Source organism: Neopsephotus bourkii, unplaced genomic scaffold (genome assembly GCF_033783945.1).
Source record: "Neopsephotus bourkii isolate Nb327-2 ecotype Australia unplaced genomic scaffold, CSIRO-AGI_Nbou_v1 NB_1634, whole genome shotgun sequence".
NCBI lineage: Eukaryota > Metazoa > Chordata > Aves > Psittaciformes > Psittacidae > Neopsephotus > Neopsephotus bourkii.
The window spans coordinates 1,103,382-1,122,951 of NW_026902109.1; the positions used below are offsets into that span (position 1 = coordinate 1,103,382).

At 38.3% G+C, this 19,570-nt stretch overlaps 1 protein-coding gene across 15 annotated transcripts in view; it reads right to left on the minus strand.

The window, feature by feature from the left end:
• Positions 1–19,570, minus strand: part of PCDH15 (protocadherin related 15) — a 460,786-nt gene that overhangs the window by 95,775 nt on the left and 345,441 nt on the right. For all 15 annotated transcript variants that reach the window (XM_061373834.1, XM_061373832.1, XM_061373828.1 and 12 more), the window contains 2 exons: positions 5,693–5,833; positions 3,607–3,719 (listed from right to left, as the gene is read on the minus strand). In XM_061373834.1, the coding sequence (XP_061229818.1) occupies positions 3,607–3,719; positions 5,693–5,833 (254 nt within the window). The remainder of the gene's footprint in view (positions 1–3,606; positions 3,720–5,692; positions 5,834–19,570) is intronic.

Genomic DNA, 19,570 nt, shown 5'->3' on the forward strand with positions numbered 1-19,570 from the left:
AGCACTAGGAATGCATCATCTGGCCCTTATTAACTATGCTACTGCTTCTGCCCCTGGGGTGGCATCTTCACAAGCTGCTTGACCAGATCAAGCACACCTGCTTGGCTGATGCTGCTTTGCTGCTAACAGGATTTGAGTGTACAGGGAGCATGCTGCACCCAGCCTGCTGGGATGCTTGGCATTGACTTGCTAGTCCCCACGAAAGGAGTTATTTTAGCATCATCTATCTTAGTCATTAGGAAGGAACTATATTTTATCACTTGTCATAAAGCAACTGTTCCATGTTGTATTTTATGGTTCTCTGAGCTCTTAGGTTCCCTTTGCTGTTTTATATGTATAGAGCAGCAGCATTTAGAAATCTCCAGGATAATTTACAGTCCAAACAAGGATGGTGAGGGGAAAAAGAGACCAATTAATTTACCCCAAGTTATGGAATAATGCAGAATGAGAGATGGTGACTAAAATCGAAATCTCCAACACTCATCTACTTGACTGCTGCCTTGTGTGGAAGTCACTTTAAGACACAAATAATAAATCAAAGCCTCTGTTAGCGTGAACAGGACTCCAAGCAGAGACCCGAATGCACTGGTGTACTTCTGACATCAGAGACCTGCCAGACCAACAGCTCAAGGCAGAATTATACTTTTATCTCCCTATCTGCCTAACGAGGCTATGCCTTTTTGACAATGCCATCTGGTCCCCTCTCTCCTGTTTTTTTGTGTATTTACTTCTGATTTGGAATACATGCTGCAACTGCACAGGCAGCTTTATTCTGTAAAACTGTTCAACTGTGACCTTTCTCTGAATACACAGAAATGAAGTTTGTAAACCAGCTATAAAATGGTGCTGGAATCATCCAGATTATGATAATTATGTAAGCAAAGATGAGTACTAATCCACTGTAAAGCCACTAATTCCCAATCCTTTAAAAATTCTTGTATCTGCACCCAGTAGTTTATCATTTGGCAAGCAGCACTATTACTCTGTACTGACATTTACCCTAAAGATATACCATGTCAAATGAAAAACAAGGTTATATGAAACCTGCCAGCTTCGGGTTGCATCGCTGTCAAGAAACCAAACACAAAGTGCAGTTTGCAGAGTATGACAATCCCTGAAAACATTAGGAATCAAAACTAGTCCTGCTCCAAAATGTCTGAGGGAAGTTTCAGAACTGAAGCAGAAAGTTATGAGGTTTTTTTTCATTTAATTTCTGACACTGAAGAAAATGAGTGAATGCCTTTGCTGTTTCCAAAAGATTTAAGGAGGCTTTTTACAATGGTGTGCATTAAAGAATTTACCAAGAATGGAATAGCACTATTTCTTTGGAAAGAGAAACTAGGCTATTCAACTAATCTTGATGAATTTGCAGGGAAGAGAAGATAACATGGGTTATTCAGTGGTCATCTAAGGGTATTACGGGATATGAGCCACTTATTTCTGCAAGCTTTCTTCACTGTAGTGAGACAGAAGTTTTATCCTACCCTATGATAAAACTGAAGCTCAAGGTGGCCTCAGGAAGTGTGAGCTCAGTTCATTGTTCAGAAGGCAATGCAAACATTGCATGTGCTCCTGAACCTGCAAGTTGCTTCTTACAATCCTGCAAACAAAAACGTTGTGTTGGTTGACAGAACTGCAAGATGCCTCTTCTACATTGGAGAGGTGAATCACAAAGCGCTCCAAGTACTTCTGAGGCTGGGCTTGAGCTGGATTTGGCCTGAGCAGTCTAGAATTGAGGCTGCATGGTAGACTCTTCCAAAACATACTGCTGGGGACCACATTTGTTACCAGATAGGATTCAAAGACAAGCTCCTTAAAGGTGAAGGCCATTTGCATTAAAGTTATAAAAGAAAAAGGCAACAAAGTGCATTACTAAGTACGCCTCTAGCAGTGAAGAGTCTTCTTTAGCAGTTCCAATTCCCTGTCTGGCTCCTGAGATTAGATAAATTAGCTTTTGTAATTTACCCAAAACGTGGAGTATCATGGAAAGGTCTCATAGTATCATATTTTCATATCGTTTATTAAATGTAGCTACACATTTTATTTTTTTTTTCCTCACAGCTATGCATATTGGACCTGTTCACTTTTGTCTTGCAAATAGTAGCCCACAGGTTAAGACTATTACAGAAAGGCTTTAAATATTATTCAGAAATTGATGCACTTACATGATATCTGAAATTATAGTAACCAATGGAAACATTTTCAAAGGACTACCTTTTGATACATTACTTAAACTACACTTCATACTTTCAAGATAACTAATAAAATATAGGGAGCAGCAGAAATTATCCCTCTCAAGAAAAATCCTCCCTCAAAATATAATTTGCACTGAGGGCAAAGTTTATAATTTTGCACTATTCCTTCAGATTTCATGTTTGTTTCAAGATTTATTACAACATTAGTAGAGAACTAATGGTATTTTCCTATTTTTAATTTTTTTTAAGCTATTGCTTCAAAATTTTAATATTCTAATCATGAGGAAAAATAGCATGAATATAATGAATTTTTTGTCTGAACTCCTTAAGACAGCTGAGCAAGTCCTCTCATTAAGGTCTGCTGAAGCCAATAATATTATATTCAATTTCTGTTTTCTAATTTTCTGCAGTAGTTTGCTTTGAAAATACACTATTTTGAAAACCCCACTATATTCTGACACTGATAATGTCACATTGGAATCAAGAGCACATATTACAGCAAGGATGCAACTTCTTGAGATCAGGAGGCTGGTTACATTGCTTATATAACTTCCTACTATTATATAGATGTCAAACTATCTATGAACACACTCTCTATAACAAAATTTAACAAAATAATCATATTTTGCACTATTTTTTTAAACTTAATTTTAAGAAAATGGGATTGATTTTATTAAGTTGCCAGAGGGCAAACTTTATCAAATCATGAAGCTGTAGTAATAACTATCATCTTCCCTTTCAATGTCAGAGTCTGAATTATCTCATATACCACATAAATGGTTTACAGAATCAAAACACACTCAAATATGACTGACGTTTTCAACAGCTTCTGATATGATAATTTCAAACAAACCTTTCCTCACTGTCATTGTCACCTACAGTCCAGATCTTTTCAGTTGGAGAAAACCTGTTAAGACAGTAAAAGTGCACCACTATCTATATGATTGGAGAACGGCTGGCTGCAAAATAACTTGTGGCTAAGAGAAAGAAGAACTCTCAAGTATTTTGCCACCCTCACTTTGTCAAACAGGAGTGCTGCAAAGAAGTCTTGCATGTAATTTCACACAGTCATGCTTCTGCTGGATTTGAGGGCTGACTGCTCTCTCCTCAGAGCAGCACCCAATTTATTTCCTGAAGAATAGTTCATATCAGTAAATATGTTATCAGTTCTAAGTACATAAGGGTTTTGGTAATTTTGTTCAAACCTTATTTTTGTGTCTTATTGTTTTCCGTGAGCCAAAATGAACAGCAGAAGGTACAAAAGTTCAGATATATGCAGGGGAAGCACTTCCATACCGACAATACAGTATTTTTGTATCCCATATATCTTAGAATAGCGTTCAAACAGGAACCTATTTCAACTTAAAAAAAAACTCCAAACAGTTGTAATGTGAATGAATAAATGCTTTACCTGTATTCATCCTGCGTAAAACGTGGAATTACTGAAGGCTGCAGTACAGAAATTTCTACAGTGGTGGTGTTGAACTTCACAGGATCCCCATCATCATATGCAATGACCACTAGCTATAAGCAATACAGAAAATCACTCTCTTACTATAGGCATGAATACTTTTTATATTGACTTGCAACAATACTTCTCATATTTTCAGAGTCTAAAAAGTCAGATGAGATTTTATTTCACTGCAAATCATACATAGCATAAAAACAAAACTTAAACTAAAAAGGTGACAGCCACCCAAAAGCCGAAGCAGCTGCTAGAAAACGCAAAATACGCAGTAAACTGGAATTAAAATACAACAGTCTTGTAAAAACACCTCTCCAAAACACATCGCCAACCTCAAGTACATTTTTCAGGGGATTTCCTTCACATCTAATCACAGACTGTCTTCACTCAGAAATCCAGAATCAGTTTCACCTTCTTTAATGGTATATAATTGTGTTCTACATTTATGTATTTTTTCATTGAAAAATCACCGTATCTTCCAAAAACATAAAAGTGTGGCTGACATTAATATCTAAACCCAAGGTTTGATATCAAAACAAAAAAATTAACATTACCTCCCCCCTAAAAAAATCCTCTTAAGAAAAGAGATCCTTGTTCTGGCTTCTGCCGAGATAAAGTAATTTTCTTCCTCATAGCTGGTACAGTGCTGCGTTTTGGCTTTAGTCTGAGAATAAGGCTGATAACACTCCTATGTTTTAGTTGTTGCTAAGTAATGCTTGCCCTGATCAAGGACACTTCAGTCTCTCATGCTCTGCTGCATGAGTGGAGGCACACAGACAGGACAGCTGACTCAAACTAGCTAAACGGATATTCCATGCCACAGAACATCATGCTTGGTATATAAACTGGGGGGAATTACCTGGGAGCCACCAGTCACTGCTTGGGGATAGGCCAAACATCAGTCAGTGGACAGTGAGCAACCGCATTGCACATCACTTGTGTTTCCTGAATTTTTTATTTCTCCTTCTTTTTGGTTTCCCCATTATTATTATAATTATTGTTATGATTTTTATGATTATTATATTTTATTTCACCCCACCAGCAAGTAGGCTGGGAGTGCACAAAGAAGTTGGGAGGGGGGACAGCTGGGACAGCTGACCCCAACTGATCAAAGGGATATTCCATGCCAAATGGCATCATGCTCAGCATATAAAGCCGGGGAAGAAGGAGGAAGGCGGGGACACACACACACATTCAGAGGGATGGTGTTTGTCTTCCCAAATAACTGTTACACACGATGGAGCCCTTCTTTACTGGAGATGGCTCAACACATACCTGTTAATGGGAAGGAGTGAATGAATGCCTTGTTTTGCTTTGTTTGCATGAACAGCTTTTGCTTTCCCTATTAAACTGTCTTCATCTCAACACACAAGTTGTCTCATTTTCACTTCTCCAATTCTTTCCCTGATTCCACTGGGGGGGAGTAAGCAAATGGCTGTGTGGTGCTTAGTTGCTGTCTGGGGTTAAAGTATGATACCTACACACATCAATTTTAATTTTTAACTACCACCTCCACTTATGGATTTAAATGGGGATCTCTGTCACAATGATTTTGATTAAAATCATAACTTTGTTCATACTATTTAAGCTTGAGACTCTTCAGGAACAATAACAACACAACAGTAATTTAAATCTCCTTAAAGACAGGACACTTGTGAACAGGACATACAAACTATCCACTGTAAAATAACTTTACAAGATATCTCGTTATTCTTAAGAAGTTCTCACAAAATTGCTATGATGACAGCCCTGTTGAAAACAAAGAGATCAGCAAGGTAACTTTCAAAAGATGAGGTTGCCTCACTGTTTCTTCCATCCTCCTAACAGTAGCAATCACATCCATTCAAAATGTTTCTGAAATTAAAAAAGCACGGAATATGTGCCAGGAAGAAATTAAGAAAGTAAAGAAATGAACAAAATCAAAATTTCACATCTTTCTATGAAATATAAAACAGAGAAACACAAAGATAGAAGGAAATCTATCAAATACAGGCAACATTTACTAACCATAAACAGATATATAAGTTCATACCTTAAACACGGTACTTGGCTCTTCATTTAGGTTTACACGGGTTACTACACGTCCTGAGTCTTCCTCCACATCAAAAATGCTAGCACTGTAAGGAAACTGGACAACATCTACTTTGTATCGGACTCGACTTGCTGGAGTGCCCTGTAAGGCAAGAACAAATCAACTTACATATTTTTGTATTTTTACACATCTCACTAAGTTAGTAAAGGATTTAAAAGCAACACTGGTAAGCAGATCATCACAAACAAAACTTTCTGTTTGTCTTCCTTATAACTGGATTTGTTACTGAGCATGCCCTCTGTTTCCACCCAAAATACCTTACAGTGACATCTGAGAGGTCCAGTGAGAAAATGACCACAGGTTTGGAAAGAAGAGAGCTGAAAAATGCATCTACTTAAATACAGGCAGAAGCAGTAATCTGCTTTATAACTACTGCAATTTTTAAATAACAGAAGATAGGCACAGCTTAATATTGGTTAATATACCTTTCAAAAATGCTAGTGTTATAAAATTCCTTTGAAGTTCAAGAAACTTGTAAATATTCTAAGAACTTTCTTATCCAGCTTGTCCTGAAAGTCACAGTATCTTGTTGCTGAAGATGGAAAAATGTATGTTATATTATTTTCTGAAATGTCAGACTGTAGTTCTGCATACAAGACATTCTATGTGACATTAACACACTTCTCTTTTACAGGAAATGAAATGAAGACAGCACTAGGTTGCCTGGGCAAACTCAACATGAAGCTTAAATGGACTTTTTTATATACCAAAACTGAACACAATATTCAAGGTGTGGCCTCACCAGTGCTGAGCACAGGGAGACAATCCTGCCCTAGTATTACTGGCCACACTATTTCTGACATGAGCCAGGTTTCTGGGGTGCTTCTTGGCTATCTGGGCACACTGCTCATATTCAGACAGCTGTTGATCAACACCCCTAGGTCCTTTTCCACCAAGTAGCTTTCCAGCCGCTCTTCCCAAGCATGTAGCATTGCACAGGGTGGTTGTGATCCAGATGCAGGACATTTTGCCTTGTTGAACCTCATACAGTTGGCTTTGGCTCTTTGACTCAGCCTGTCCAGGTCCTTCTGTAGATCCTTCCTACTCTCAAGCGGATCAGTACTCCCACACAACTTGGTGTCATCTACAAAATTACTGACAGTGCACTCGATCCCCTTGTCCAGTTCATTGATAAAGATATTAACCAGAAGTGGCTCCAGTACTGAGCCCTGAGGGAAACCACTTCTGACCAGCTGCCAACTGGATTTAATTCAATTCAACACCAGTCTTGGGTTTCAGACATCCAGCCAGTTTTTTACTCAGTTAAGAGTACACCCAACCAAGCCATGAACAGCCAGTTTCTCCAAGAGAATGCTATGAGAAATAGTGTCAAAGACTGTTTCAACCACCTCAATAATCCTTGCATCTTTGCTGCTGCCTGGATCAGCATCCTCTACCTCCACCAAGATGGCAGACCAGAGGACATCACTAGCACCCTGACCCTCAAACACTGGTATGCTACCACCAAGCTTATTTCTACCAAGCCTGGTTTTATCTCTATCCCAAATCAAATGTTATTTAAAGCTCTTTCAATGAGCCATGCCAACTCCTGTGCAAAGATCCTTTTCCCTCTTTGAGACAGGTGTAATACATCTGTTGCCAGCAGGCCACATGCCAGCAGGCCATACAAACTGGTCCATGTCCAAGATCCCCAAAATTCTGCCTATGACACCAGGCCTGGAGCCAGGTATAGATCTGGTGGTTCTTCCTGTTTCTTCTCTCATCATTCCATGCAACTGGAAGGATAGAGGAGAAACCACTTGCGTTCCTGATCCCTTAACCAGTCATCACAATGCCCTAAGTCTCTCTTGGTGACATCAGGCACTTCTGATGGCAATCACCCAAACTCTTTTCCTATTAGATGAATTGTACCATGGACAGGTTACAGAGGATGTCTGGGAGACATTAATTTTTAACAGGTTACTTTCAGCAAGTGCCCTTTCACTAGAATTGATAGTAATCTACTATTTTTAAAGATTAAAAGGTGACATAACAGCACCTTACAAAAGCAGTGAAGCCTGTATGAATATAAACTACAAAGAGCTGTAAGAAAAAGGGTTATCAAAGAAGGGCTTTAAAGCAAAGAAGGAGGTTTTTTTTGCACACTGATGTCTGAATAATTATTTTTCACTAAACAAAAATCTGTGTTACCTGGATGTGTAGACATTTGTGACATTTCAAAAAATTTAAACAATGTGGGAGTAGATTCATAGAAGGACTAAGAAACTTGGGTTTTATCAACATGATTTCACTTTCTTAATGCCTCTGAATCTAGACCTCAGATGAGGTTTTAACCTTGACATTGTATCTAGACAAAATATAAGAGCCTACAGTTTCATTAATAGTGAATCAATAATTTTCTTCTGCATTTAATGATGTGGTATAAAGCAGCTTTGTTGTTACTGAGAATCTATTCAGTGTACCCTATCAGCTACTAACTACTAGGAAACAGGAAATTTATTTTTGTAAATAGCAAGAGAAACAGCTGCAGAAGTGGTTTAAGCTCACTGTATCTTATCAACATTTTGTTGATATAACAAAAGTGCACTGAAATACAGTCAAAATGCATGATCTAAACTAAAAGCTTTACTGGAATGGATTTAGTACAGGCATCTTATGCAACTGAATGCTACAGAGCTGTGTAACATGTCAGATTTTGCAACATTAACTTCTGATGTGTAGTAGGACTATTCAACGAGTAAACCATACAAATGAGAGAAAAGTGACCGATTATTAAAGAATATTTATTAAAATTTAAAATTAGAAGTAGCCTGTAAGAATTTTATAATTACTATAAGGCCAAGTCTAATATTTCCTAAGACAAGCCTTAGTGAGACCTGAGTAATTTGAAGAGTAAGACAGAGGACAAGGCAGCCAGGCCATCTCAGCCTTCCTCCCCCATAAAACCCTGTGCATATAACACCTTGCACATAAACAGAAGTGAACAGGGCTGGATGAAACTGAGAAATTCACAGAGTTTATGGGAAGATTTGCACAGCTGCTCTCCTTGACGATTCTAACTGCAGCAGTGATGAGGCCATTGCCTCTTTGAGCCCTTAAAGGAAATCCAGCCAGGAAGGGTTTATTAGGCAGTACAGTGCTCCAGTGCTACCTGAAGTGCTCAAAAAAGTGCTAAAAAGTGCTCAGCACTTTTAATAATTCAGAAGTGTGTCTGCCAGATGTGTTTGGTGTTTACTGAAGACCATGTTGATAGTTAAAAGTACTTTATGGGTCCATACACACTAAAGAATACAAATCCTTAAAAACATGAGTAATTTCAGAGATCATAGCATAACAGAGGTCATTATACTACTTCTCCCCGGCATTCCCTCAGTCAGTCATTTTTCTTCAACATTATAATTAAGAGGAAATTACCTGCTGAAATCCACTCTATCTGGTTTCAGAGTAAAGGTCCTCACATTTGCTTGGAAGACTAAAAGCTATAATTGTCATTAAACCTGCACACACCAGCTAATTTGTTATTAAATAAACAAAAAATTCATCAGGTTATTGTTACTGTTATGACTATCCAGAACACTTCTGTCATTTCTGAAAATAACAAAGGAGGGATTTATATTTATTTACTATATTTTGGCACCAATGTAATTAGAAAAATCTCCAGAGAGATTTCTCAGAGAGTTTTAATTATCTCAAATATTAATCATCTTTCGTCATCTTTCTAAATGAATTTAGATGCAGTCATATGTCTACAGCAAAACTTGAATATAATAGATAATATTCTTAAATAAAACATAGAGCAAGGATTGTACTTGGCAGGAACTGCGCTCATTCTCTCAAATCAAAGTTTACCAGACAGTTCAAGATTAATATGAAACTTAGATCTAAAGCTCATCCAGCTTCATTTATTTCTTTTATTGTTGCATAATTCCTCAAGTTTTTATTTGCTCTGGGGAAGCAACATTCATTTGCGATACAGCTGATAGGTACAAAAATGTTCCCAACATTTATGGTAGATGATCAAGCTGCACACAGAGGGCTTGGGCTAAGAGGCTGTGGAGGGTACACATGTACACTGTTGAGATAACTCTCAACAGACATGGATAGATTGCAGAGAAATTGTAATGCAAGAAAGTCAGGAAAAATGGTGAGAAGTACAACACAACAATAACTTCTGAATGTTTTATGCATATTTCTGCAAGCAATTCAAAAGAAAGCTTGGAAATGTGACTTCCACTATCCAAGTGGGTAACAAAACCCAAGTGAGGTGGCCCAGGAAAGAGCAGGCCCATGAAAAATACACTTCACTTTTATATGCAGTCTACCTGTGAAGAGCTCAGATGTGCATCTGATAAAAGACCTGGATTTTATCCTTAAGTACTAGTGTGGAATAGTGCATAATGAATACAGATTAATTTACCAAGTCTCTTTGTTCTCAATGCCACTTTCTTACTGAAGCCAGAAAACTTCTGAGGGTTTTATAGATAAAATGTGACACTGGTAAGGAGTTTAATAAATTACCTCCATCTGCAGCATTTGATTAAACCTGAATGATTTGCACTGTGAAGAGTTCACTAAGGCAAATTTTGTAAAGTAATTCTATAAAATAATATGAAAGTGATGCTAAAAGCAGAATTTAAAAGTGGCTGCACATGTTCCAACATACTCAGTGTAAAGGAACAACTCTTAAAAATGGGACACCCTACAGAGCAAGCAAATGATTTTGGTGGGTCTTATCCCATCTATGGGTTTTGAATGGTGCACTTATGCATATTCACTTTAAATTCATTTATATAAACTCTAAAATTTGAAGGAGTTAATTCTTTAGTATGTAACTTAACAAGGGGGCCTGGAATTCTGAATTCTAAATCTTGAAATTCTGAAGTATTGACTATAACAAACTGGACAAAAAGAACATGAACTTTTTAAACCATGAGATAAAAACACTGTAAGAGCTTACTGAATTTGCAGCATGATTCATGTACAAATCCCCAGCAGACACTATGAAACCAAACAGTAACAGTTTTTAAAAGATCAAGCCCTGTACTGCCTGAAAATGCTTTTATTTCCAATTAAATATCTGTGACATCTCTAACTAAATATGTGCTAGCGTCCTACTTTTAGAGGCTTCCTGTAGAATAATAAGGACAATTACTCTCAATTTGACAAAAGTGCTCCATTGAACAGAAACCTTACAAGATTGGATAAACCATTAAATCAGACGTTCTGGAGCTCTGGAAGCTGGCTGCTCATTAAAATTAGTGTTCTGCATCTGTTTCTATTGACAATTCTAAATCAATAAAATCAGAATATGCAGGTGAATTACCCATGGAACGAAAACAGTATTTACAGGGGCATACGCAGGAAAAGCAAACACCTCAAGTTACATCAATTAGGAGAATATTCACCTTCTGACAAACAAAGCAAGGAAACTAAGCATCTATCAAGTAGCGCATGTTGGTTTCTTGTCAAAATATTTGGAGACCTAATTTGCAAATGCAGTCATAATCACCTGGCATCTTTCATCACCACATCACTTCAGTAAAGCATAAACTGTTCACAATGAAGAAAACTTCAAGGACGATGATCTCGGGTGTCCTTGCATAACTGAAGTATTTGTACAAACATCTGTACAGACCTGCTGAACATAATTACAGGTAGCCCCTTTGACAAGCAAAAAAGCAACCACCATTCAAATCCCTCTACACACAGTTGTCTCATTTAAAATACAGTTTTGTAAACTTTGGTACATAACAGAAAATAAACCTGGCTTAAAGCTCTTTCTCCAGAACCTTCCCAGCTGTGATCAAGTTTGACATCTAAAATTTCAAAGTAAACCACTGCTCTGCTGTGCATTTGGTTTGATTATTCCACAGAACCACAAGAGTCCTTTTGCTTTCCTTTCTCTTGCTCACAAAGTGATAGTCCCTCTCATTTTAACTTATAGTATACATTAGCTTGTGTAGGAAACAAAGATACCATGCCTTTTTTTTGTGGCCACATACAGTGTGGACTAGGATTTATTTATAGTTCAAGCCAAATCAAAACCCAGGACAAAGAATGAAAAGGCAGCAAGAAGGAGGCAGTTTAAAAGCAATTTCATCTGAGTCTCCATACAGCTGCTGAGTGTAGAAGTGGTGAGTCACGCAGACAGCCCAAAGAGTTTATGGTTCCACACGTTTTCCCTTGCCACTCCTGAAGCATTTTAAGAAGCTCTCATTTTGGCCAGGCCGCTTGCCATTGTTTGAGAGCTAAGTTCTTAAACTGAGCACTGAGAGGGAAAAAAATAAATAGTTCTGAGGACTTTCTCAGTGGTTGAACATCATTAAATTGAGGGACTTATGCATCTGTACCAACCCTGATACAGGCTTCAGATTTCTTCAGCTACAACGAATCATCTCTTTGCCTCAAAAATAAATGACAATAGATGCTGGCTGGGGATACTAAAGACTGTGCTAATAAAATTCAGAAGTGTAGGTGAGTCAGATACTGACTTCATCCATGCTTTGGAGACTCCAAATATCTCTCCCTGTAAAGACTTGAAAATATCTGAGAGAAACCAAAGCTGCATATGTTTGTGTTAGCTAAAGCAAAATAGCACTTAAAAATAAATATTTATCTATATGTCATTATCACACCTTCCTTAGTTTCTAGAAGCATTTCTTAGGCACCTCCAGCAGAGACGCAGCATTTCTTTAGTTTCCCAGGCACACAAAACCCTTGCAAAGTTGTGTATTTCACACAGGATACCGGCTTGCACCATTTTTCACTTTGTCTTTTGGTCAGATCGCTGTCTTCAACACAAAAGAGTCCATGGGGAAATTAAACTCAAATAGGGTCAGTGGAATGCTCTCAGGAAACAAAGCAAGGACTTTATAGTGGAAAAATATTCTCTCAGTTTTATTGTATTTCTGCCTGGATTACTTAGATATCTGCTTACATTGTATACACCAAGTAAAACCAAACTGAAAATCACTGGAGCAACTTTGGCAACACAAATACAACAAAGTTTGTCTGAGTGACTCTGTACACCTGGCACTCGGGAATTCCAAGAGGGTTTTGGAGGCACAGCTTCATTATGCAGGGCTCCAGAGTTGCCCCGAACATGACACCTGATCCTATGTCCAGCCGCCTAAACTTATCCACTCCTAGATGCTAAGAAACACTAGATAAAAAGACAAAGTCCTTAAGCTACATCTCGACAACACTTCTGGTAAGAAAACTCAAGGTGATATGAGAGGGAAACCTTTGGCACACAACTGCCTCTGCTGTTTCCCACTCAGTGCAGCCTTCTAAACCAGTGTTATCACCCTTTTAGCTCAATCTGCACAGTGCCAGTGATGCCTCACCCAACTGCTTCTTCATGGTTAACCCCATAGAGTCATAGAATCACAGAATCCCAACGGTTGGAAGGGACCTCAAAAGATCACCTAGTCCAACCCACAATACAACTTTTCTCCTTCTCTTCTTTCAGATCTCTACACAAGAAAATATTATGAATACCTAAGTACTTACACCTTAAAGGGGTTATTCAAACGCTAGATAGAAATTGTTCTCAACTGTTTCAACAATTTCAATTGCAATGTTTCTGAACTAAAAAATAATTAAATATTTTAGTAGGGTTTACCAGTTATTTAGAAAGAATTGAAGCTGGACTCAAGCTTTTTCTTGGCAGCCATATAACCATGGTTCTAGTCTGTTACCACAATTACCTCTGGCTCCCTTCGACTGTTTGCGTTGCTTTCTGTTTAGTATTTTCTTACCCTTTACATGTAGTGTCCCTGGAAGTAGATGTAATCTCTTCTGGGAAGGACAGGGTAAGCAACTATAGGATGTACTAAGTAATTTGAAAAATCAGATACCATATAACTATTTTAAAACTGTATAAAAATATTCTGTGGATTGTTCTGATAAACCAAAGAACAATATGTTGATTTACCTTACTTTATGAAACACACGCAAATCAGAATTTACCAGCTTCAATGGACCAGAATGGTATTTCAAATTAGAGTGTCTTTAACAAATATAAAAGCAACCTGTGAAACATAATTTATTCTTTCAGTCACTGCAAAAAAAAAAAAAAAAAAAAAAAGTGAATACAAACTGGAAAAGAAAGAAAAGGAAATATTTAAATTGACATTTGCTCAAGACAGCCTTTCAAATCCTGTGCTGGCCTTTAAGTGAAAAGCACTGGTTTCTATGTTTTAATTGACATTTTACTAAGGACTGAAGAAAAAACTATGAGAGATCTGTTATGCCTTCAGGACAGGTTCTTTTGACCACTTTGAAATCCACAGATCAAAATAAAAACAAAATACTTGGAATCATTTGAATCTAGCACAGATAATTTTTTATTTAATTTAGTAACAGTCAAAGGTAACAAGAAATCCATTGGGTTTTTTTTTGCAACCAAAAGAGTCCTATTATCACCAGTTGCATTCGAATAATATATATATCTTTATAAATATATATGCTACCATATGTATATATTTCTTTTCCTGGCCTGATGAACTAGATGTATTAGTACTGTGCAAACAAGATTCCACCAGGTTAAAAAGCACAAAACACACAACTAAAATACTGATGATTGGTAAGAATATTCTTTCCTTTAAGGCAAGTTTAGAGGAAGGTACTCTTGGTGAACAGAGAAAGACTTGTGTGTTTTTTAAAACAATTTCTCATAAATTCATATCAAATACTTTCTGAAACCACTTAATGTAAAAACCAGCTCCAAATAAATAGAGACTTGCCAATAGAATGGAGCATCTAACAAGGTTGGCTCAGTCAGAAAAAAGAAAAAGTCATTTATAGAATCATAGAATAGTTAGGGTTGGAAAGGACCTTAAGATCATCGAGTTCCAACCCCCCTGCCATGGGCAGGGACACCTCGCTCTAAACCATATCTCCCCAAGGCCTCGTCCAACCTGGCCTTGAACACTGCCAGGGATGAAGCATTCACAACCTCCCTGGACAACCTATTCCAGTGCCTCACCACCCTAACAGGAAAGAATTTCCTCCTTACATCCAATCTAAACTTCCCCTGTTTAGGTTTTAACCCATTACCCCTTGTCCTACCACTACAGTCCCTAATGAAGAGTCCATCCCCAGCATCCCTATAGGCCCCCTTCAGATACTGGAAGGCTGCTATGAGATCTCCATGCAGCCTTCTCTTCTCCAGGCTGAACAGCCTCAACTCTCTCAGCCTCTCTTTGTATGGGAGGTGCTCCAGTCCCCTGATCATTCTCGTGGCCCTCCTCTGGACTTGTTCCAACAGATCAATGTCCTTTTTATGTTGAGGACACCAGAACTGCACACAACTACTCCAAGTGAGGTCTCACGAGAGCACAGTAGAGGGGCAGGATCACCTCCTTCGACCTGCTGGTCACGCTCCTTTTGATGCAGCCCAGGATACGGTTGGCTTTCTGGGCTGCAAGCGCACACTGAAGCCAGCTCATGTTCATTTTCTCATCGACCAGCACCCCCAAGTCCTTCTCCGCAGGGCTGCTCTGAATCTCTTCTCTGCCCAACCTGTAGCTGTGCCTGGGATTGCTCCGACCCAGGTGTAAGACCTTGCACTTGGCATGGTTAAACTTCATGAGGTTGGCATCAGCCCACCTCACAAGCGTGTCAAAATCCCTCTGGATGGCATTCCTTCCCTCCAGCGTACCAACTGAACCACACAGCTTGGTGTCATCAGCAAACTTGCTGAGGGTGCACTCAATCCCACTGTCCATGTCAGCGACAAAGATGTTGAACAAGACCAGTCCCAACACCGATCCCTGAGGGACACCACTCGTTACTGGTCTCCAGCCGGACATTAAGCCATTGACCACAACTCTTTGTGTGCGGCCCTCCAACCAGTTCTTTATCCACCGAGTGGCCCATCCATCAAATTTATGTCTCTCCAATTTAGAGACAAGGATGTTGTGTGGGACAGTGTCGAACGCTTTACACAAATCCAGGTAGATGACATCAACTGCTTTACCGCTGTCCATCAGTTCTGTAGCCCCATCATAGAAGGCCACCAAATCAGTCAGTCAGGATTTCCCCTTGGTGAAGCCATGCTGGCTGTCACCAAGCACCTTGTTGTTTTTCATGTGCCTTAGCATGCCTTCCAGGAGAATCTGCTCAAATTATGCCTGATAATTTTCTCTCTGTTTTTTCTTTTTTATTATTATTTTAAGAGTAAATCAACCATTAGTTTGAAATAAAATACCAACTTTCAGAAACTATTTTAGGAGTTTTCCTCCACAGTTGGCTAACTTTTATGGTTATTGTATTCATTAAGAACCTAAGGCTAACTTCATTTTTAAGCCTGCATAAAAATCAAAGAAATGAAAAAGTTGATTTTGAAGTACATTATTTTAACATTACTATCATATGCATTTATGCCTGTTATAATGGTAATAAAAAGGATCCCACATTCAGTTATTTTGATCTCTCATGCAGGTGCACCAATTTCTCCACAGAAGTGGAAGTAATCCCCACCTCTTTCAAAAATAACACACTCAAAACCATATAAAAGAAAGCCATATAAATACATGAGGAAATCACAAGAAAGGTATCTGGGGGACATCAGTGCTTTAGTCAGGTTTTTATTCTACCGTCCCCATAACACGAGATGGTCATTTTTGCCCACTGTACAAAATAGCACAGAAGCTTATTCATGTCAAGTTTCTACATTTATCTGTTCAAGTGATAGCAACAGAAATGTTAGAAAATGAGAGATTTCAGAAGGGCTTGGGTTTTTTAAATGAAAAAGTGAAATAACTTTGCATTACAAAATGCTTATTCCACAGGACTAATAATTGTTATAACTGTATGTTAACCGGTTTCTGAACTATTTTGTTTCCTCCACTATCTCAGTGATATTTTTTAAGATTTAGACACATTACACCCATGGATTATAAAATGGAGCTTGTAGGCAAATACTTTATCGAGACCAAAATATTTTGCTGTAAGTTAACAGATATTATTAAATGAAAGCTGCACAAAAAAAAAAAAAACTTAAAAAGTGATTCTCTAGACCCAATGAATATTTTTTTTTCTATCCTCACTAACCCATTTATGTCAGAATTTCCACAGAATAGAAATTAAACTTCTTGCCCCATTTCATTGATCCATAGCATCCTTTTCTGTACCCTTTTCCCAAGTTTGGTATGATAAACCTGCTAGAAGCAAATGTGTCCTGGTGTAAGGGGCAGAGACAGCTCCATAGGACTGTGACTAGTGAATTTAATATTTTAGATTTCTACTTTGGCAATCAAGAAATCATACACTTTCAACACACATGCACAACCAGCTTTCCCCACTCTCTACTGGCAGATCAACTTGAAGTGACTCCACTTGTGATAAGGACAGAGGGTTTCCTTTTGAATTATTTGCTGCTAACTGCAGAGGATGAGAGCTCTTGAACCTCCCTGCTTCCTAAGTCATTCCTAGGGAGAGCAACAGAGGATTTTCTCCATCTAAGCAGCTGGAAATCAGGAAAGCAACTCTGAAATGCTGAATGCAACTCAGACCCATTTATATCGAGGTAAGGTTTACTTATTTGGTGGTAGTACTTCAGCAGTACAAGTGCTTTATTCAGGAAGAAATACTAGTAAAATGAGCTACTACCTGTCTGCGATATATAATATAAAAATGAACCTTGTAAGCTTCTAATGCGACACAGAGACTTTGCCCACTATTTTCATTCTGTAATCCCTAGGCTATTGCACCTAACATGGAAGAATAAGACATTCATGAAATGCAACAGTGAAAGTCATTCACAGAGTAAAATTAAATAGTCTTAAATCAATTTAAAAATTGTTTTCCATCACAAAACAAAACCAAACCAACCAAACAAACAAAAAAAACCCCAACAACAACCAAAAAATAACAAAACCAGATATAAGCAGTCAAACCTACTTTCCCCTGCAAATCACTGTTTTAAAGTGACTAAGACAATGGTGGAAACCTGGTGTGTCTCAAGCAACAATGAAGGAAATAAAAAGCACTAGACTCCCACAGAGCAAAAAGGCAGTCAGACTGTAAGTAGGCCACAAAAACATGAACAAGGCCTTCTGAAAGGTGGTAGCAGGGAGTCCTACGTTTTAGACTCCTACAATGCTGCTAGAGGTATGTCTCCTTGCCTAGGCAGAACTGTCCAAATCCAGAAAAGGACCAGGTGATGTGGGTACAATTCTGATTAACCTTGCATGTCCCTGATCTTCACAGGTGCTGCCTTTTTACCTTTATAGCAATTTCCTTGCTTGGAAGACTTCTACATACCTGCAGATATACCTCAAGTTACTCATGAAATCTGGCCAGCCTCTTTCCTGGTTGTTAAAAATATTTGTACAGAAATAGAGTCAAAAGTTTGAATCCTTCAGTCAGTGGAGGGAAGGCAGTCTAGGCTTATAGTGTCCCATGGAAAGCCTTTTCATAGCAAGAGTAATATAAAAAGATGCAAAGGGAAGAGAGTAAGCACTACCACTGCCTCATCTTTCTCCTGCTGCATGCTAAAATTATTCTTAGATGTGTCTCTGAAGGGGAGCATAGGTACCTGCCAGAAAGAGAACAGGCTGTGCATTTTTTTGAAGCATCTCTAAAGCAAGACATTTGTAAATCTGACTACTCTGCTTTTAATTAAGCGGGTCTGTGATTAACATGTTGGGCTGGTTGTGAACCTATTCTAAGGAGCTTAACCCACCACACCTTGGGTTCCACCTGCAAGCAGAGGACTCAAAATCAGGCACCAATGTCTCTTAATACACCTCTTAAAATTGCCCAAGACTAGCCACTAAGCCACATGTCTGTTCGTTTGCTTTGTTTACTGCTCAAATAATGTCTATATCTACTGCTGCCACATTCCTTGCATACCTTGTTCCGCTATTAATCGATAACTACTGCTATTCATTACCTACTTGATGATACTACTGTCTTTCATATACATTAAACAAACAACAGTCCAGATCTTCAGCTGTTATAAATTAACTTAAATACCTCCAAGTTCAGTAATACCCTACTAGTATATATCACCTGCAATGAATTACTCACCTTCATCTCTTAAGACTTTTTACAAGGGCACAGTAGGACAGTCCTTACATAAACACTACTTTAGCATTTCTGTTATTGGGTGGTAAACAAATTACTATGTAGCATATTTAGCTAAGCTACATTTTATTTGTGTCAAACAATGCCACCGGCTTTTAATGTGCATGGCTCATTCTCTCTGAAGTCTTCTCCCTGAGGATTATTCTCATTAATATGCCAAACACTAACAATTAAAAATTAAACCTGACTGGCAGAACATCTTTGGCTTTTATTGTCCTCAGTGTATCATCTGGTCACCAATGTTCACCAACCTCTGATTATAAAAATTGATATTACCCTTCAGGAGAGCTAAGAAGTCAGAAATATGTGCCCAGTTCTGTCAATCAAGTGCTTCACCAGGGAACGGCAATAAAAGACAGTGGCAGAAAGAAACTTTATCCCCAAAATAAGTGCACTCAGTTCAAATATTGCACATTCAATATGGCTGACTGGTGAGCCGTACAGTTCCACGTGACCCTGTGATGTCTCAGACTGGATATTCATAATGACTGTGACATCAACAAAGAAATAATCTTACAAAGTTGTGGTTTGTTTCCTCTTTAAGCTGCAGAACTGTACCAAAGACAGGCATGGCCTCCCTTCCCACCTATTCCTCTTATTTATCTACACTGTAAAGTCGAATAAAGAACTTTCCAAAAATCTCCCTAACAAAGGAGCTGTATCACTAATTTGCCAGATTCAGGAACAACCATTGTAAATGCAGTGTCTGTCAGGAATGACAAAGGACAAGCTGACATAAATAAATGTATGAGTTGCTATTCT